We start from the raw sequence: 17398 nt of genomic DNA, 5'->3' as shown, positions 1-17398 counted from the left end.
TTTTAAAATTGATGGTTTAATTATAGGAAAAAAACCAGTTCTTTTTCGAAAATATGTGATGTGAGAGATCGAACTTTTGACTTTAAGGTTTATAGTATAAGCATTATATTCATTGAGCTATACTCATTTTAGCTCGAAAACAAATTAGATTATTTTCCAAAATTTTTGTAAATTTATTATCGCTCAATCAATTTCCAAACATTATATACACAATAATCTTAACTTAAATTTCATAAGGCATTTGATTGGTTTTCTAAAATAGTTATTTTTCAGATCATCAAACACTCTTAAAAGCTACCATACATATTTTTTTGATATAATAGTAATAATAAGAAGAATAAATTTCTCATATTTTAATACAGTTTTTTTGTCCTTTTTGAGAAATATCAAGTTTAAGTGGGGGAAAAAGGTGAAATTATACTTTATGTAAAGCCTCGGTATTGAATATAACCGATGGCTTTTTGGATCACTTCTCGTCTTGCTTTGAAAATGTAGTTCTCATTGTTTTATTTTTCAGTTGGATAAAGGGACTACCTTGATGTTAAGAAAGGACATTCCTTCATCAGAAAGGATTTGCAAAGTAGTGATAAATTTGGCAGTGTTATGTCTTCAATAAGAATGTTTCACTAAATAGTAAATGTAAAGAGAGAAAAATATGGAAACAAAATGTCACACTCATTAATTGGCTGCCTCCACTAGCTTTCTTTCTAACCAAAACAAGAAAATGCAGACTTCCAAGATCATCGGCGCTGTCATTTAATCATTAACTGAATAGACCCAAAAGTTGAATAAATGGAAAATTTGTCATCCTGGTTTCAACTAAGATTACAAGCCAAAATTTGATATCCATTCTTGTAATGAAGCAAATGAACTGATTTATAACTAAAGCCTTCTGGATGAGTGAGAGGATGAATCTGACTTCTCGGCTAGATAGTGCTCAAGCATGTCTTCCTCATCATCTGCAATTCAAGCAATGCGAAGAGATGATCATTTGGTATGGACTAATACTAACAACTGAATGATTTAGTATTATTAACTGTTGATTAGATGAATGAGAGTAAAGTGAGAATGGGGGCGAGCACACCTTCAAAATCATCTTCATCAAAGTCAATATCTTCCTCGTCGTCTTCATCAGATCCTTCAGTAACTGGGGCTGCACCTTTCTGTCAAAACAACAAATGAGCAAGATATTAAGTTGAATGAAGCAGAAGCTCCAGCTAACTGGAGATTTAACATCATATTAACTGTGTAATAGGATGAAACAGTCAGTTGTTTGATATTCCTATTCTAGCATCGACACCAGTGCTTAAAAAGAAGAATTACCGCAGAAGCTCTTCCACTCTCAAACCACTGCCTGCCAGTAAGTTTCTTTTCCTTAGGTGCAGTAAGAGCAGATTCCGGCATTATCCTGAAAGAAGTTCACATTTATTTATCAACAAAGAAAAAAGTTGAACGTAAAATCTGTGACTTCTTTGAAACTAGTCAGAGACAATAAAAATATGTTGATCAAATGACATGAACAAAACGGAAGGACAAAACTAGGGACCATTCAATCTCAATACTAGGCAAATTACAAAAGAAAAGCTCTATAATTAGACAAAATCAAAAGAAGAGAAGAATGTTTAAAGTCCTTGTTACCAGCCACCTAGAAACAGACAGAGAGCTCTTAGCTGCACCATTTCAAGTCTTGATAGCACCAACTTTATTATTTCCAACCACCCAACCCCCCCCACAATACTCAACTAGCACCCCGATCCCCCAATATGTTAGTCATTAGCCAACATTTCCAGATTGGATCAATAGTGAATTTGCCTGGACTAGTGCATAACTTTTTGTAGCCTGGTAGGGATCAGGACTGATAATAGGAAGTACAAATCAAAGTGCTATTACTTTTCAACTCATTTATTCTATATCATTTAGATGGTTCATGGTTTTATACGTAGTGTGAACTACAAGTTCAGAAATTATGCAGGTTTGGAGATTAGTTTTTGTGACCTTTCTTTCTCTCTTATTCTCAACAACCAGAGCCCTTTTGGTAATTTTTTGTTTTTTTTGTAAACAGGGCTTTCTCATTCTCCTTATTTTCCATTTGTAAAGCTTAGTTTCAATAAACCCTTGCAATTTCTTTTTTACTGTTACATACATCCATTCGTCTCAGTATCTCATTTCCACAAAGAGGAAAGGGCAGAAATGATCCACAAAATTTGGGCCCCTGTATCTTAGTGTTGGGCTAAGAACTGAAAGTCTCTAAGGCATTTTAGAGGTCCCATCCATAAAAGATCAAAAGGCAGCACCGCTCACAATCTTCACAAGGGTATCCGGCAAAAATCAAGGAATAAACAGGTGGTCCAAGTCCTCTGTTTGATGCACCACCAAGAATGCATATAAAGAAGCCTGGAAAAACCTTCAAACGTTTTTTCGGACACTCTCATTGCATATTGTTTTGCTCACAAACTTCCCACAGGTATCTGGCAAATGACAATATGCTCCACGAATGAAAACAATCTCTCTTCTTCCAAAAGAATTTTTTATGTAAGAAGAATAGGGGTTAATTGGGTAATTAGGTAATATTCTAGATTAATTCCCTTTTTACCCCCACTTGTAATAAAGTTCTATAAATAGGAATCTTCCCCACTAGAATCAAACACATTACCATTCTAATAAAAGAATCACAATCTTGATTCTTGGAGGATTACCCCTTGATGCTGCTTAGGCTACATCAATCCTACTGGCCACTAAGCCATTTGAGTTTCTTCCCAAGTCCTACAAGGATGCATTAATTTTCCAAACACAGACTTACCGGAAGGTACTTGCCATCTACAAACTGCAAACTCGTATATTAGCCTCATCTAAAGATAACACCCTATGGACTGCCTAAAAAATCATATAGAAATCTGCTAATAAAACCTCCACAGTTTCCAGTGACCATAATCTGACATCTAGTCTGTAGGAAGTGAAGCTACCTCCATTACAACATTAGAGAGAGTGATTCACTTCATTGCCATATCCTCGGTGATCCACTCCTTCACTACATTAACATTGAGATTCATCCAAGAAAGGCACTGTATAACTTCAACCATGTGATGATAGTCCACAGCATAAAATTTAGACACTGCTAGCAAAACTACACTTTAGACTACCCTATCCTTCACAAGAACAATTATGGTCAAGTTGTTGTGGGTTGGGTGGGCGCAGGGGGGATAAATAAATAAATATATTACTTGGCCCGTTCCAGTGCAATCTCTGCTTCAAATCTTTCCCTCCATGCTAAAAATGTGTCAAGGGTGACAGGTTCTCCATGTGGTACAATTGCCTGCGAGATCATAGAAATAGAATGTAACAATTCATACAAGTAATGTTCAACAAACCAAATGTTTTAAGAGATAGACTAACATATGCCATCAAGTCCAGAATGTAACATAAACAAACAATATTCAAAGAATGGTTTCTTTGGCAGTTCTGTTTTAATGTTTTTCTTGCAATGTTGAGGGGCATTTGGCTTGAGAAGAACATGAGAGTTTTTCGTGGGTATCTGTGTTAATACCATTGTATTAACTTTTTTGTAATGGTCAATTTAGCCTTGTTCTTTGGGATTGGTGCACCTTCCTAGTTCCTATAATTGGGTTTGGAGGTTGTTCTGTTTTTGAATTTTTTTTTATGTCCTTATATATCTTCTTTCATCTTTTAGGGGGTGTTTGGGCCCTCAACTTCAAGTGGCTGGAGTGGACTATTATAATAGTTGGTGTTTCCAACTAATATAATCTACAATTAACTGCAATTTCATTATTTCAAATCCCTCTTTGTTACAGTGTTTACTATTTTCTACTCAGATTAAAATAGTCTGCACCTCAAACACATGCTTCATAACCTACAAAGTACAAACTATAATAAACACTTATATAATAACCAAACACCCCCTTAATATCATCATCATGCAACAAGGAGCAATTGTAGCAGCACAATAGCCTGAATTAAACACATCACATACCATAGTGAGAACTCATCGTATCAAATTTAGTTTAAATTGATTTCTAAATGATTGTATAAAGCCCAAATCATCAAGCATAGGTTAGGGCATCATGTTTTATAATTATGACCTTGTTTATATTATGGCTAATTGGGAGTAAATCCCCTCCTTGAAGAGTTCACTGTTTGGTATCCTCTATGTTCGAATGGGCTCATTAAGACCTTGGAGTGCAATCCAGTCGTTAGTTTCAGCATCAGTAAACTTCATTCAAGGCTAGTTCCCACCGTTCCAACCCTTTTTGTACGATTTGACTTCATTAATATATATATATATATATTTTTTGTCTCTAATCAAAATAATTCTCCACATGCAATAATATCTGTTATACAGATGATCAAGAAGAAAATAATATATATATATCTTCTCTACGTTGCTGTGCCCTGGGTAAAAGAAGTCGTGAGGATCCAATCCATTTATTTCTGGTCCTGCTCTCAGTTTTGATGTTTGTATAGGTTGTTAAAGGCTTTTGGAGTTTGATGGTGTTTTCCTATTGATTTCACTCAAAGTATCAATTTGTTCAGAAAATAAGGCTAAAGTCTTGTGGACCAAGGTGGTGGAAGCTCTTCTTTGGAAAATTGGGTTGAAAGGAACAAAACAAGGAAAAGAATAGGACAGCATATATTTGGATCTTTTTCAAGTTTTTGTTTCTACTTGGTGTATTATGTCCAAAGAACCTGGTATTTATAATGCTTGTGATTTCATTTCTGCCAATTGAGGCCCTTTTATTAAAAGCTCTTTGACGTTTTTGGAGGATGCTCATCTTCTTCTTTTGTACTTGAGCAGATGATGTAAATTGTAAGGGTTTCTTATGAAAAGGAAAATTACAACATGCTACTGATATTATGGTCTCAGACACAATAGCCCCTATATAATTCTGGACACAGAGTCGCAGATTAAATTTCCAATCCAAAAGTATAATTAACTATCAATCATAAAAGTAACTGAAAGCAAATAGAGAATCTTTCTTTATTAATAAAAAAAACTAATACTAGGAGATAAAAATATAGTTCCGTACATCTTCTTTTGCCCTCTCTTCTGCTTCAGCAACCTCAAGGCTACTTTCTTGACCAAATCGCTCAGATAGCCACTCTTTAGATGATGTGACAAGTGTGTAAACCATAGCCATACCAAGATTTTCAGATGCCTGTCCAAATATAACAGACGTAATATGTCAGATATACCACATTATCAAGATAACTATAAGTTTCTCATCATTCCAATAGTTAGTTTACTAATTATCAGAAATACAATTTTGGTTAAAAAGGGGCTATTAGGAACTCGCTGTTTTATGCTACACTGCCAGAAACTTTCACGTGCCATCTTATTTCCTAAACTCAATTTTGAGGACACATTATATACTTGATATAGATGCATGACTAATGAATTTTTTCCTCCACAATTTTTTATGTCTCCTAACAACCGGGAGAGGAGAGAAGGGTTAAGCGACATAGCAGAGTACAGCCCATCAAAGGAATATGAAATTTATAAATATGTAAACACATTTTGATGGAATGAAACCAGTATTCCCAAACGGATCAATCACATGATTTCTCTGTATATATGGACACATTAGTTTGGCAGGCTAGCAAGCATTGAGGATAGACACGGCAAGAAAACAGGTAAATTGGACTTGGAGTCGGGCACTATGGAATGGGTGAGGGATTGTTTAGTGGCTGCAGTGGAGCTGAGTAGTCCTTTGGGTTTCTGGTGAAGGAGAAGGCTTGAGAATGTGATCATCTTCTTTCAGGTACTCGTAAACTCAAGGGGGAGATTTTCTTTATTATCTTTGGAATCCTTTAAGGGGAGGTGAACGAGGGTTGTCATTCCTGAGTCAAAAGAGAAAGTGGGTGGAGGTATCTGGGCTTCTTCCTTCTGCAACTTCTGATAATCAACAAGTGAAGGCAACAGAAGGCGTAGCCAGTAAGGCACCGCGCCTAGCAGCTAAAAGTTTGTCTAGAAGGGAAAGTGCCGGCAGGAAAGGACATAGATCCTAGGTCGACGTTGCCGTGACCGAGGATGTAAAGGAACGTTTAAGGGAGTTTGATTATGCATTTGATTGTGATTCGACGATAATCATTAAGAAGAGCAACGTGACAGTCGATTGGAAGATTATTAAGAGGGTCTTTGAACGACCATTGTTTCGTAATTATGGTCTTAGAATCTTTTGTGCAAATTTAGTAGTGGGGATCTACGATTCAAAAGAAGAGGTAGAGGCCCTTATACGAATAGGTTCGACTATCAGCTCTCAAGATTTTATCTTCCAACCTAGGATTTTTGAATGGTGGAAGAAGTGAGGAAACATGAATTCAAAGGTGACTGGGACACGGTTTCTTAGAACAAGAGAGTTTATTGCTTCTTTGGCTGAGTGGTGTGGAGGGCTTCTTGAGGAAGAGAAATTCTTACAGTGGTGCGAGTTGGTTGAAGGAAGTGTGCTTCAAGGCAAAAGGAAACAAGGATGGCTTTATTCCAGTGGGTTGTAATGTTAACCACCTTGATTTCACTTTTCTAGTGAGATTTTGTGCCAACCGCAACAGGGAAGGTGGTGCTTAGACTTGGAGCTGAAAAAGACCCGACCTACCCAAAGAAGTGGAAAAAAGGGAAGTTGCGAAGGTAAAGGTAAGGCCCAAGTGTCTGAAGCAATCGAGTTGAATCCGTTAGCGGGTGAAATGAGTGATCCTGATTTGGAGTTAGTAACGACCCGTGCTGAATCGGGTTATGATCCGTCCGATCTATCTATAATGAGCAATTTCGACGACAATTCGTTCCCCTCGTTAGCGTTCATCCCTGAAAGTAGTTCGCTAGCAGTGGGTGTTCTTTTTTCCGAGGAAGTTTTCGGTAATCAGAGGACTCTGAGTGCGAAAGGAAGGGAGAAAGTTGTACTACTCCAGCTGATGAGCAGCAAGTTGGGTTACAAATGATAGAAGGATTGGAAGTCAGGTCCACGTGACTCCTAATGCCAGAGGGGAGCTTCAGTCGGGTCTCTTAGCGGGGCAGAATCCTCATTTTGTCCTGCAGTTTGAGGCGGTCAAGCCTACTGGTCAGGTAAGTATCCCTTATCTTTCTGTGGGCCTTAATCCTCCAAGGGGTGTTGGCGAGGTAAAAGAAAGGGGAGAGTCTTCAATTTTTTCTGAGAAGGGGAACCACGTGCTTTTGGCAGTGGGTGAGTCTTCTGATTTGGCAGTAAGGGGTAAAGAAGGTCTTCCTCCTTGTGTTCCTTGTTCGAGTTTTCTCCCTGATTCCGGGGGTGCCTTTTCTCTTTTGCCAGTCTATTCTGTAGGTGAAGGAGGTCCAGAGGTTGCTTTTTGGTCAAATGCTGTTGGAATATGGACTGCAGGAGGCTCTTTGTTTTTGCCTAACGGGGTTTGCTTGGGGATCCTTACTCCTTTTCTAACCCTCTTATGGTCCCGTATCTGATGCCTAGCAGGGAATCTTTTGGCAATTGGCCTTTCAATTGGTTAAGGATGGAGATTGCAACTCCGCTCTCTTCCACCGAGTGGTGAGTGGCCAAAAGAGTAGGAATAGAATTCGCCCTTTGGTCTTTGATTTAGGGGAGGACATTATGGAGGATAAGAAGATCGAGGAGGAAGTTATTGGCTTCTTCTCTAGGTTATATGGTTTGCAGGTGTCAACCAAACCCTTTGTTCAAGGGATTGAGTGGAACCCTATTTCTGAGGAGGATAAGGACAGTCTGTCTGAGGAAAGGCTTTGGTTATAAGTGGCGCATGAGGATCTGGGGTTGCTTGAGCTACTCCTTTCTTATCAATGGGAGCCCAAGAGATGATGTGACGTCGTTGAGAGGTCTGAGGCAGGGAGACCCACTCTCCCCTTTTCTCTTCCTCCTTGTTGTGGATGAGCTTAGCAGATTGGTGACTAAGTGAGTCGAAGGTAACCTAATTGAGCCCTTTGCGATGAGTAAGGATAGGGTTGCCTTCTTCCATCTTCAATTTGCAGATGACACCCTTTTCTTCTGCTTAGGTAGTGTTAATTTCTTTTCAATGCTAAATCACGTTCTTGCTTTCTTTGAGGAGATGTCGGACCTGAAGATAAATAGGGGAAGTGTTGTGGCATGGGTATCAATAGCAAGGATGAAAAAATTAAAAGGTGAGCTAAATGGATTGGATGTGAGGTAGGAAGCCTTCCCTCTTTTTTATCTTGGTCTCCCTCTTGGGAATAGTCCGAAGTGTGTTTCATCATGGGACCCTATGATTGACAAAGTTCGAAATAATAGGTTGGCTTCTTGGAAAAAGAGTTTCTTTTCTAAAGCAAACCGTCTTACTCTCATTAAGTCCGTCCTGAGTGGCATTCTAGTTTATTTCTTTTATCTCTTTAGAGCTCCAGGGAAGGTGTGTAATTGTTTGGAAAGGTTGATGCGGGACTTCCTCTGGGAAGGGGCTAATGAAGGGAAAGGTATCAGCTCGCATCTTACTAAATGGGAGATCATCGAGAAACTGGTGTCTTTGGGGGTCTTGATATTGGGAACCTTAGGACTCGAAACAAAGCCCTTTTAGCCAAATGGTTGTGGCACATTTCTGCTGAGCCCAATTCCCTGTGCATACGGTTATTGCTAGTAAACATGGGCCCCATCCTTTTGAGTAGTTAGCTAAAGGGATTAATGGCACTTACCAGAATCTTTGGAAAGATATTGCGAAAGAGCTCCTTGCTTTTGTTTCTTGGGTCCATTGTGTGGTGGGGGATGGGACAGAGATGTATTTCTGGAAAGATCACTGTGGTTCTTTCCCCCAATTGTATCATTTGTCTTCTCTTAAAAATCATTTTGTGACAGATTTTCTTGTTTGGACAAGGAGCCTCTCCTTCGGGTTCCATCGTACTCTGCCGATAGGGAAACGATGGATGTGGTTGCCCTCCTTTCTCTTCTTGAGAGTCATCCCTTTCGCTTTGGGAGGAGAGATGTGAGAGTCTGGAGCCCTAATCCTTTGGAAGGGTTCTCGTGTAAATCCTTTTTCACTGTTTGGTTAACCCTACTCATCGTTGTGGAGGATTAAGATTCCTAGAAAGGTGAGATTCTTTACCTGGCAGGTTCTCCATGGTCGTATTAGTACACTGGATATATATTTTTTTTTTCTTTTGGTATGAAACAAAACTACAAGCATCAATGCTACTGATGTGTGATCCTATTTAAATTAAAGAAAATACCTCTTGCTGGAGCTTTTCTCTCAAAATCTTTAGATCTTCTACCGGGATTCCTCTAATACTAAGCAGCAAAGCAATAAAGCCAAAAATCAATATACTATTATACAAAAGAGTAGAATAATTTTTTTAACCCAAATAACTTTGGGTCTGTCTAGTACGAAAATTTGAAAATAAGTTCATAATGTGTATATATAAGAAACATTTCATTGATGAATGAAATAGTACAATATGGAGATACACCAAAACTATAGTAGAAGCCCAAACGAGAAGGAACGATTACAACCAAAGAAGTTTAAATGCAGAAGAGAAGAAAAGAAGATGTACAACCAAATGTGATGGATAAAACAATAAACAATTGTTCGGTAGCAGAAAACAAAATTTTGAAAACAACGAGAAATTACAATCGAAAACAAGGGGTTCAATAAAAAAAAAGTTGCATTTTATCTTTTCAAATATGTGTTTGGTAGCAAATTTAGAAATTGATAACAATTTAAATAATTGTTCAAAATGTGTTTGATATAGTACATTTATAAATCATAAAAACTATTATTAATTAATTTATGTGTCTTAGGTTAAGAATTTTGAATGATAATTATTTTATAATATCCAACAATTTATAACACATTATATGTACATATTTCCATCTAACAAAAATGAATTGAGTTAAATACAATATTTCTTTTAAAGTTTTAAAACTTTTTTACTATAAACATGTATTTCAAATTTTCAAATTCAAAATGTGGATAGAATGAAAACATAAAAAAATATTATTATTAGAATTTGCAATGTTTGGATCACAAAATTTGAAAAAAAAAATTCAATAACACATTTGCCAACCACATATTCACTAAACTCATAGAAACCAGAAACATAGAACTATATCTAGATTGCCTACCAAACAACCCTTTAATGTGTTGCCTGAATGTGTCAGGAAATCAAGATCAACAACCTAACTAGGTGACTTACATGAAATCTTTCTGTTTATTTTGAATTATTGAAGTAAAGGATACTTGGGATCCACATAAGTATTTACATGTATAATATAATTATACAACCTTTTCACATTCAAAAGTGGAGGTTCATCAGGATATTTCTCTGTATGCGAGAAAATCAAACCCAGCTGAACTGCACAAAAATTTGGGGCAAGAGCTTACTACCACATAAATTACTGATCCTATATTAGGACGTTTAACCTCTAGGTGTATCTATTAGCAAGGCAACTTAAGTAAGAATAACCTGGCATATTTGTTGATTCATCTGCCTCATCATCCTATTGAAAACAACAAAGGTAATGAACATAAGATCATAAAGTTTAGTAGGTAGAATTTCTTCAGTGACAATCATGCAATACGACACATATTAAATGATCCTCACCAATAGCCACTATAAAAGATTTACCATAATATTTGAAATATTGTTGTAAGAACTGCTTCAAGTAATTCGAAATGGTTGTTTTAAAGGTTCTAGTTTGAATTGAAGCTTAAATTAAATCCAGTCTTAAATAACCAAGAAATGATAGAACTCAACCCATTTGTACCTATACTAAAGCGACGTTGTTCACAGTGAGTAGATATATCGAATTTTCTTTTTTTTTTTTTTTAAATAAGAAACAGAAGAATATATTCATAGGGGAGAAAATTTTTGGACTGTTGTTCAACATACAGCTTCTTGGTGGTACACCAATTACACCAAATTCTTTTGTAGATATATCAAAAATTTCCAACCATTGTGCTCCCCCTATCTTCCTCCCTTCTTTAAATAGGAAAATAGCACAGTTATCATATCCTGTTCATTTCAGATTTCAGTATATCACTTATCATAAGTACTAAGTAGGATACTTATTGTTTACCATGCAGCAAAAGTAGAACGGGTGGAAAACAGAGACACACGTACCTGCGGAGACAATGTTATTTGAAAGCATCTACCAGAAGTGTTTAAGCCACTCTCACTTGAGTGAATTTCTGACATGGAATACAGACAGAAAAGGGCGCCTGGCATGTTAGAAGGGAGAAAAGGTAGCGAAGCACTTTGAATTCTAAGAGACAAATGTGTCACAAACCTTTGAACTCATCCATAAGTATAGCTTCCAATGCTTCAATTTCCATTTCCTGCTCCTGTACATAGTCTACAAGCCGAATAGAGTGCAAACAGTTGAAATTAATTGGACATAATGAAAAATCCCGACAAAATATCATCCACTATATAAGCGCCCGCACACACATCAATTCAGTAGATATTAAAATATAAGATTGCATGTTATCCAATCACACCCACATTATCCAACTCGTGTAATCTTGCATTACTTTACGCACATTTACAAAAAAAAATTCGTTAATTTTATCCAGAAACAGGAATAACTTTGTCAAAGCAAAATATAAAGGCCCTGTGCAATAAAGACCTATAAATTCAACTTCTGCGGGTGATCATAGGCAAAGTGCAGTATATGCTGGCGATCACACGCACGTTGTCAAAGCAAAATATGAATGCACTGTACTATAAAGTATATATGCTGGTGATCAGATTCTAGACTTCTGCTGTCTCCATCGAAATCCCCATGCTCTCGCCCAGCCCATTTCGTGAGACAATTTCATTAAGTCTGATCATGAGAGAAAAGTTCAAAGAAAAAAAAATTCTTTCATGAAGCCCACATCACAAAACCTTCACGATTTGAAGAACATTCAATCTGCAGCTGGCCGAAATCGTTAACATACCCACGAAGCAGAATACTAGCAGTAGCCAGATGAGTAAATATAGCAAGAACCCATAGACATTTATGTGATCAGGTGAAAAACACAAGCAGAAGTCAGAGCTTAAGCACAGATGAGAGGAAAGAATCCGTATTCTGATAAAGGAAGGATGCGTAAAACACTTCAAAATTTCCTTACATTAAGATGAATCTGAAAGTAGTTGGATAAGGGAAATCACGTACCAGTCATGGCTGCTATAATTGGATTCCGCTTACTCCTCTTCCTGGCGTCGCTGAGATGAAATCACAGTCACTGTGCTAATGGAGACCTAAAAATTACTACTCAAAACACCGAAGCATAAGGAAGTCCTTCAGCTCCTTCCCTATGGGATTTGGTAAAGAAAATCAAATATAATGGATTGAGAGAAAAATTTGTGGGAATCTTTTCGAGTTTGAGGGGGAAAGGGGTGGAAGAAAAAGAGAAAATAAGACGGAGGAAATAAACTATAAAAACCCTTGTTGCCCTTGTTTTTATTTAACCCTTGTCTCGTCTCTCTCTCTCTCTCTCTCGCCGAATAGTTTTCATTTTTGAAAAAAAAAAATATTTACTACCCACCCTTTATCGCTCTTCACAGAAACCCTCTCTCTTTCCCCCACCAAAAGGTTGGTTTTTGATCCGAACTCACATCTCACTCACACCTGGCTTGGACACCCTTTACACCACATACACAAGCTTCTTCAAAGAAAACCCCATAAACATAAATGGATGTCAACAGAAAGATCATATCAAAAACACTGAAATATTTCGCAGTAATGTTGAGAAAGACTCTTAAATCTTGGAGCTCGTTGTAGATCTCTGTTTTCCCCCTTAAACCCTTCCATCCTGGTCTTCCACTGCCGCTTTTCCTTTCCCTTTGAAGCTTAAATTTCGGATTGTTTCTCTGACGCATGCAAGTATGCATTTCTCTTTAATCTTGTTATTCCCAGGGGTTCCTCTTTGTTAGTGCTGTATGCATTTATCGGTGAAAGCAAGGTTTTTTACGGTTTTAATTACTGCTGATTGTGCTTCAAGATGAACATCTAAGGGTTGTTCATTCGAGGAATTTTTCCCCTGGTCTTTGGGGTTCTGGGGGTTTTGGAGATGGGAAGTTCTAGCGAGGCCAAGGGTATCGATTCATCGGTTGGAGGGTTAGTTTGGGTCCGCCGCCGAAATGGGTCGTGGTGGCCGGGCAAGATTTTGGGCCTCGATGAATTGTCGGAGAGTTGTTTGGTTTCTCCGAGATCCGGTACGCCGGTGAAACTTCTTGGTCGCGAAGACGCAAGCATGTAATTGCTTCTTGTTATTGGTTCATTTTAAGTTCTGCTCTTCACTGATTTGGTTTGTGTGGATTGTATTATCTTCTTGTTTTTGTCTTTATGTCGCCATTTCCAATTCCTTTGTGTTTACTGGTTAACCCTTCTCGTTCTGCAAGGTTGTGTATTATGTTCGATGTCTGTGTGGTTCTCACTTGGCTGTTTTTTGAAGCTAAACGTTGACATTTTTGGCTGTTTGCTCTTTGTTTAAAAATGATTGCATAAATGCTTTTTGGTGGCTTATAGCTATTAGCTAGAGATTTGGTCTCTGGAAAGCATGAGTTTTTTTCCTTGGAGTTGCACCTACCTCTTTGTATTAATTCTGATTTTCCCCTGTTTTCTATGTTATGAATGTTTATCGCATCGTTTTGTTTCTGTATGAGGTTTTTCTTTCTTTTGTGACATTGTTCTTACTCTTGTTGGTTTAGTGACTGGTACAATCTTGAGAAATCTAAGAGGGTGAAGGCATTCCGATGTGGAGAATATGATGAATGCATTGAGAAGGCAAAGGCTTCTGCAGCGAACTCTTGTAAGAAGGCTGTGAAATATGCCCGGAGGGAAGATGCAATTCTACATGCTCTTGAGCTTGAGAGTGCCCTTTTAGGCAAGGATCAGTTGGACTTTAGCTATAGGACTCAGAAAAAGGTCTCAGATGGTGAGCATGGTGTTTTAGCCAGTGAGTCTCCTCCTGTGTCTGATTCTTGTGAAGAAGGGGAAGAAGAGGAAGAAGAAAAAGAAGACGAAGACGAAGAAAAAGAAGAGGAAGAGGAAGAGGAAGAGGAGGAAGAAGAAGAAGCTATCATGTCAGATGATGTGAGTAATTCTGAAGATGCTTGTCCAAAAAAGAGTAATTCTGAAGAGACTTGTCCAAAAAAGAGTAATTCTGAATTGAGCTCTGATTCAGCCCCTGAAATGTCTCAGTTAGATATTCCTTCTGAAGAAACTAATCATGCCAGTTCCTCGAAGGTGCTATCTGAACACAGGAGGAGAACACCAAATGATTCGGAGGATGATGGAACGGAGGGCGTTAAGCGTATGAGAGGACTTGAAGATTTGGGTATGGGTTCATTGGCAAACGGGAAGTCCCATGCTGGAGAGCAACTTGAAATAGTTCGGCAAGAGGATGCTTCCCACTGTGATGTGAATACTGGGAACTGTGTGACTAATGGAAATCCTCCAAAGATTATTCATATGTATTCATCATCCTTGCGAAGAAAGAGATCACCAGTGGCAACTGTGCAGGAATTCTTGAAAAGGAAAAATCGCCGTCGGCCATTGACGAAGGTCTTGGAGAGCACAGCAATGGTATCTGTTCCAGTGACTTGTGATAAGCTTCCTAATACATGTAGTTCTACCCTATGGGGATCATCTGATGGTAAAATTTTTGAATTAGATACCGAGTCAAAGAGAAGTAATTCTTTAGCAACAATCAATAGTTCAGATGGCAATGGCACTGCAGTTTCTCGTGACAATGAAGCCTCTTTAAGTGCTTCTGAAGTGTCTCGGATTAATTCTAAGGCAAAGGAAAATGAAGTCTCCAGTATATCTGAGATCCCTGAGAATAACACTTCGGACAAACTATTTGATGTGCCATTTGTTAGAGAGGAGAAGCACGCTGCTGGTATGCTTGAAGTGAACAATTACGAATTTTAAGATATGCATTCTCTCTATTATGTGTAGTTTTGCTTTTATGTTGTTTAACTGATGAAATTAGTGTTGCTTATGTACATTTCTGCTCCACCTTGATTTTAGTTTATCGGATTCTTCTTGCCTCCTGGTTCATGCTGCCTGTATTTATCTGTGATTGTGGCATCGTTTATGCAAACCTTTTTTTTTCCCCTTCATATATCGTTTTAGAATTAACTTTTTGGCTCATTTTACATTGTTATTAGCAGTCCTGACAATAGGTCCAGACATTGCTTATTTCTTTTTTAATTGCTTTCTGTCAAGCTGTTCTATTGTGGCATACGTTGGAAAGTTTTTCGTTTGCATTTGGATGATATTGTACTGATTTTTGTTCCCAAACTGTCAGGTTTTTCTCCTACGAAACCCTCTTCTTCATCTGGTAGGTCTACAGTTGGTGCTTTAGGAAAGCAGTCCAGTCGAAATACTCCAGCTGCATCTTTGGAAAATGAGGCAACAAAAGAACCTGGTTCTTCACCTTCAGCTGCCACCCGTAATGAAAATACTAACCAAAAGATTGAGAGAGGTACCTCAAGGTGGCAGTTAAAAGGAAAGAGGAAGTCGAGGCATTTAAGTAACTACAGAAAACAAGATTCAAAAAATTCCTTGGATGTGGATGATGCATCTAATGCTTGCTTGGCAGGTAAATTAGATGGCAAGAACGTTGGTAGATCCCCCTCTGCAAATGATTGTAACCTACTAGCTAAGTCCAAAAAACTTGCTGAAAGTCAGGTGGACGGACTCTGTGAATGGAGTAAACAAGTATCTTACAGGAAACCTCATGCAAGTGAACTGAAAACTGAGGTGAAACAGTTACTTGATGACCCTCTAGTACCTCAAAAATTGCTTCCTTATCGCCAGTCCCACTTTACTGTTCATTCTCGATATCAGATGCCAGAATTTTATGTTAGAAATTATGGTGCTAATTCGCTATTATATGATGTTGAGCTTGAGGTGAAAGCCAGCTATAGGCCTCAGCATGTTCCGTTGGTTTCTCTGATGAGCAAATTGAATGGTAAAGCCATAGTCGGTCATCCTCTCACAGTTGAAATTGTGGAGGATGGGCACTGTGATTCCTTGTTGAGCAGAGCAGATACTGAACCGGAAGGCGATGAACACCGTTGTGCAACAATCAAGCACACTGCACCTGTGAGAACTCAAGCCAAACAATCCAAACAGTTGCCATCCCAACCTTGTTTCTCACCCAGCAAATCGCCGAGAATGAAGAAATCTGGGCATTTATGTAAAAAGATCCGCAAACTTTCTTCACTAACTGGTAATCGTCACCAAAATCAGCCGAAACAAATGGTACAGAAGTCTAGTGATCATGTCATCACCTGCATCCCCCTTAAAGTAGTGTTCAGTCGGATAAATGAAGCTGTGAACGGTTTAGCCAGACCTTCATACCATGCCTTAAGTCATCCCATGAATTAGGTTGTTTTTTGACAACTTGCTTGAATTATACAAGTTGCACAACCTAGGCTCTTGATTTAGACTTGTGGTATGCATACAGCAGCATTCAACATTAAGGTAGATTGATAGAATCAACTGTACAAGTTCTTTGACATTTTGATATTGTAGAGAGGAAGTGGTAGGACAGGAGTAGGAAGCCTGGTTTATGCTAGCTCTGTATATATGTAAAACTAGCAGCAGAGTTGTAAAGATGGTGATTGGAATCATCTGGAGTTTGGTACTATTATTGACCTCATTTAGTTAGTTTTTCTTAGTCCAAGAGTCAATAACTTCCATTCCCATTGTAATGCATGTAAACAATATTGTCACTAATTTATCCCGAGTAAACTTCTAGATTTGTTCTTTAGCTTTCCTATTTTCTGATTCAGTTGAGCAACTGGACTATTCGATTTCTGAAGGCTTAAAAACATTTTTATCCACATATATATTCTCTTTTAAACACATCTATATATCCAACTTTTCATCCTTGTTTTTCATAAATCTTACCATAGTTCTTACCATAATAAACGTTAGTAAAGGTCTTGAAAACAATAGGTCTTTTTTTTATCCGAATGACTCATTCTGGAACGTTGAAATAAAATTTGACTCAGTTTTTAAAATGTATATCAATGTGAAATAACCGAAATAGAATATTGTAAAATTGGATTAGAATTTCACTCTTGCTCTCACATCGGTTTTATTATCTTAAAAAAATACGTTGAAAACTGATGAGATTGTAAATCTATTTCTTAAAGTTTTCTTTTGTTTCTATAAGATCGAAGTTTCAACCTTATTTATTGAGAAAAAGGTGATGTCAATTACTTAAATTCACCGTGACATAAAATAAATTAATATTTCAGTAACTTATCTTTAAAAAAAATAATATAATATTTGCCGTTACATGAAATGAGTTGAAATATGTCGAGTAAAAATACAAGTTTTGCTTTTACTACCGCAGGGCACAAAATCGAAAGAATGCAAGTCATGGGGCGATGCATCCAATTAAGCTATGTACAATCAAAATTTTGCACGGTAGCATATGTGCA

At 37.7% G+C, this 17398-nt stretch overlaps 2 protein-coding genes across 4 annotated transcripts; one reads left to right on the top strand and one right to left on the bottom strand.

Annotated features, from left to right (window-relative positions):
* Window positions 1-656: 656 nt before the first annotated feature.
* Window positions 657-12249, bottom strand: LOC120086012 (Ubiquitin-conjugating enzyme family protein). Of its 3 annotated transcripts, none has more exons than XM_039042392.2 (11): window positions 12108-12249; window positions 11238-11303; window positions 11072-11139; window positions 10415-10448; window positions 10234-10303; window positions 9182-9239; window positions 5043-5171; window positions 3222-3313; window positions 1324-1408; window positions 1085-1163; window positions 657-959 (listed from the first exon to the last, which is right to left on the bottom strand). In XM_039042392.2, exons 1-11 carry the CDS (start codon window positions 12112-12114, stop codon window positions 883-885), a joined length of 765 nt encoding a protein of 254 aa, XP_038898320.1. In that variant the 5' UTR covers window positions 12115-12249; the 3' UTR covers window positions 657-882. The 3 variants fall into 3 exon arrangements, with proteins under 3 accessions (XP_038898320.1, XP_038898321.1, XP_038898322.1); XM_039042393.2 differs by having other exon boundaries at window positions 9182-9233; XM_039042394.2 differs by having other exon boundaries at window positions 10234-10298.
* Window positions 12250-13005: 756 nt separating this feature from the next.
* Window positions 13006-16719, top strand: LOC120086011 (Tudor/PWWP/MBT superfamily protein). The gene is made up of 3 exons (XM_039042391.2): window positions 13006-13190; window positions 13646-14838; window positions 15250-16719. The coding sequence occupies exons 1-3, from the start codon at window positions 13006-13008 to the stop codon at window positions 16332-16334; spliced, it is 2463 nt and encodes an 820-aa protein (XP_038898319.1). The 3' UTR covers window positions 16335-16719.
* The last annotated feature ends 679 nt before the right edge of the window (window positions 16720-17398 follow it).

The sequence above is a fragment of the Benincasa hispida genome, chromosome 9 (genome assembly GCF_027475165.1).
Source record: "Benincasa hispida cultivar pf3 chromosome 9, pf3_genome.v1.1, whole genome shotgun sequence".
NCBI lineage: Eukaryota > Viridiplantae > Streptophyta > Magnoliopsida > Cucurbitales > Cucurbitaceae > Benincasa > Benincasa hispida.
The sequence above is the reverse complement of the archived record's forward strand: the minus strand, read 5'-3'. Positions and strand labels throughout refer to the sequence as shown.

Coding starts and splice junctions, on each gene's coding strand:
- LOC120086012 (XM_039042392.2), bottom strand. Junction 9,240..10,233: donor CCACTTTTGAATGTGAAAAG/GTTGTATAATTA, acceptor TTTGCTGCTTAG/TATTAGAGGAATCCCGGTAG. Junction 5,172..9,181: donor GAGAAAAGCTCCAGCAAGAG/GTATTTTCTTTA, acceptor ATATTTGGACAG/GCATCTGAAAATCTTGGTAT.
- LOC120086011 (XM_039042391.2), top strand. CDS start 13,006: ATGGGAAGTTCTAGCGAGGCCAAGGGTATCGATTCATCGGTTGGAGGG. Junction 13,191..13,645: donor GGTCGCGAAGACGCAAGCAT/GTAATTGCTTCT, acceptor TTGTTGGTTTAG/TGACTGGTACAATCTTGAGA. Junction 14,839..15,249: donor AGAGGAGAAGCACGCTGCTG/GTATGCTTGAAG, acceptor CCAAACTGTCAG/GTTTTTCTCCTACGAAACCC.